The following is a 2,169-nucleotide window of genomic DNA, read 5'->3' on the forward strand; positions in this document are numbered from 1 at the left end:
GTAAAGGTTCCCTTGCTCGAAAGCCAGTCGAATCCGACTCTAGGGTTGCGGTGCTCATCTCCGTTTCAAAGCCGAAGAGCCAGCGCTGTCCGAAGACGTTTCCGTGGTCATGTGGCTGGCATGACTAAACACCAAGGCGCACGGAACGCTGTTACCTTCCCTCCGAAGTGGTACCTATTTATCTACTTGCAATTTCTTGCTTTCGAACTGCTAGGTTGGCAGGAGCTGGAACTAGAGACGGGAGCTCACTCCGTCAAGCGGCACACTCGGGTCTTGAACTGCTGAACTACTGACCTTCCACAGCCTGCAGTTCAGCGTCTTAACCACTTGAGCCACCGCAGCTCCTTAATGCAGAGTTACACCCTTGTAATCCCTGTAGCTTCAGTGGACTTAGAAAAGTCTACGTCTTTTTAGAACAGCCCTGGGGACAATGTAAGAATCACCCTGTATGGTCTTGGCTCCCCATGCGAGAGCTCTTCTTACAGGGGCTACTGTAAGCTCTTGGGGGATTGGCTACGTTAGGGGTGTGTCGCCTAATATGCAAGGGAGTTCCTGCTACAAAAAGAGCTCTGAAATATACTGTTACGTTTGTGGAAATGGTTATTTAGTGTTATTTGTCAGCTTTCGGTGGATCTTCCTCTTCTTTGTATATTCAAGCTGTCACCCTCTGTGCATATATCACCTCGTACATGTTTGGCACATGACCCTTGGCTCGTACATGGGTCACGAGCTGGACAGGTCTGGACCACTGTTTCCCTCTAAGCTCCACAGCAAAAATTCTACCTTGTGAGCAAAGCCAGTATCATTAAAGTTGTGAGCGAGTCAGTGGGCCCCATAGGCTGTAATGGAGAATTGATCCAGGGGTATCTGGGGCTCGGGGTGGTGGTGGGGCTGTTTATCGAGGTAGAGGTCCCAAAAGGATCCTCCATTGTTTGTGGGCTGAAGCAGAAATCCCCTGAGCTGGCCTTGGAAATGTGGCGCACCAGCTCCCCCCTAGCGCAGCTAAGAGGGAACTGTGGTCTGGACTAAGCCTTGGAACGTCCTAAGCCTCTCCCTGCCCACCCTGGTCGTCTTGCTTCTGGTTCCGGAGGGGGTGGGGAGATGGAGAAAGGGGGCGGTTTGGGGTTTCCCCTTTTCCGTTGACAATGTTGACTGGTCGATTCTGTTTCCCTTCCCCCGTGCAGCCTCGCAAACAGGTGGAGGAGACGTCGTCCGCCGACCGCACCCTGACCCCCAGCTGCGTGGTCACCACCTCAGAGCTCAGCGGGGCCCCCATGCTGTTGAAGCCTTCTTTGGGGGGCGAAAGCCAGCCGCCCCCTTACCAGCTCCACGCGCCCCAGCTCCACCAGCACAACGGCTACACCGAATATTTTAGCATGCACACGACCGGTGCACGGCCCGTGTAGGGGGGGTCTTCTGGATTCCCTGTCTGCGGCTTCCCCGCTTCCCGTTCCTGGTTTCTCCTCCCGATTCCCCCCCCCCTTTTCCTGGCTTCCTGTATTCCCTCTTACGTCCTGACATATCAGACGGGCTATTCGTTTCCAGTTCTCCCCCCAAATAGTACAGAACCACCTCTTACCTGAGAATGTGGAGAAGCCGTATCATCTGTAAAGGGAACCAGTCCTTTTTACAACCCTCCCACCTGCTCAACGACAGAGGGAGCAAATCCTCACCTAGTTAGTTATGTCAAGGACGCCCCGAACCATGCGTCTCTTGTCTCTTTTTTTGCATGGGACAGTCGGAAGCTCCTTGGCCTTGGGGCTCGTTCCGCTGGAGGGGGGAGCTGGGGGCCGTGGCTCAGTGGAAGAGCCTCAGCTTTGCCCACAGAAGGTCCCAGGTTCAGTCCCCAGGATCTCCCCTTAAAGGACCAGGCAGGAAGTGATGTGGGAAAACTCTGCCTGAGACCCTGGAGGGCCTCTGCTAGTTTGAGTAGACAATACTGGCCCTGATGGACTGATGGTGTGATTCAGTATAAGGCTGCTTCATGTGTCCAAATGAACATGGGAAGTGGGTTTGTTTCATCTCCCTCCAATCCCTGCTTCAGCCAGAGAGAGAGAGAGGCCTGGTTCTCAGCTGGCATTTCCCTGTAGTGAATCCGACTTGAACGCCTGCAGAACCTTCACCGCGGTCAAACGATCCTCCTATTTGAACGCGGATGGGAAGAGAGAG

General features: G+C 54.1%; 1 protein-coding gene across 1 annotated transcript in view; it reads left to right on the forward strand.

Moving 5' to 3' along the window:
* Positions 1–1,648, forward strand: part of TMEM145 (transmembrane protein 145) — a 48,107-nt gene extending 46,459 nt beyond the window's left edge. Inside the window, exon 16 of the mRNA XM_015416618.1 lies at positions 1,185–1,648. Within this exon, the coding sequence (XP_015272104.1) occupies positions 1,185–1,406 (222 nt within the window). The 3' untranslated portion in view covers positions 1,407–1,648. The remainder of the gene's footprint in view (positions 1–1,184) is intronic.
* Positions 1,649–2,169: the final 521 nt, after the last annotated feature.

This window comes from Gekko japonicus, unplaced genomic scaffold, assembly GCF_001447785.1.
Source record: "Gekko japonicus isolate JY-2015 unplaced genomic scaffold, Gekko_japonicus_V1.1 scaffold4621, whole genome shotgun sequence".
Taxonomy (NCBI): Eukaryota; Metazoa; Chordata; class Lepidosauria; order Squamata; family Gekkonidae; genus Gekko; species Gekko japonicus.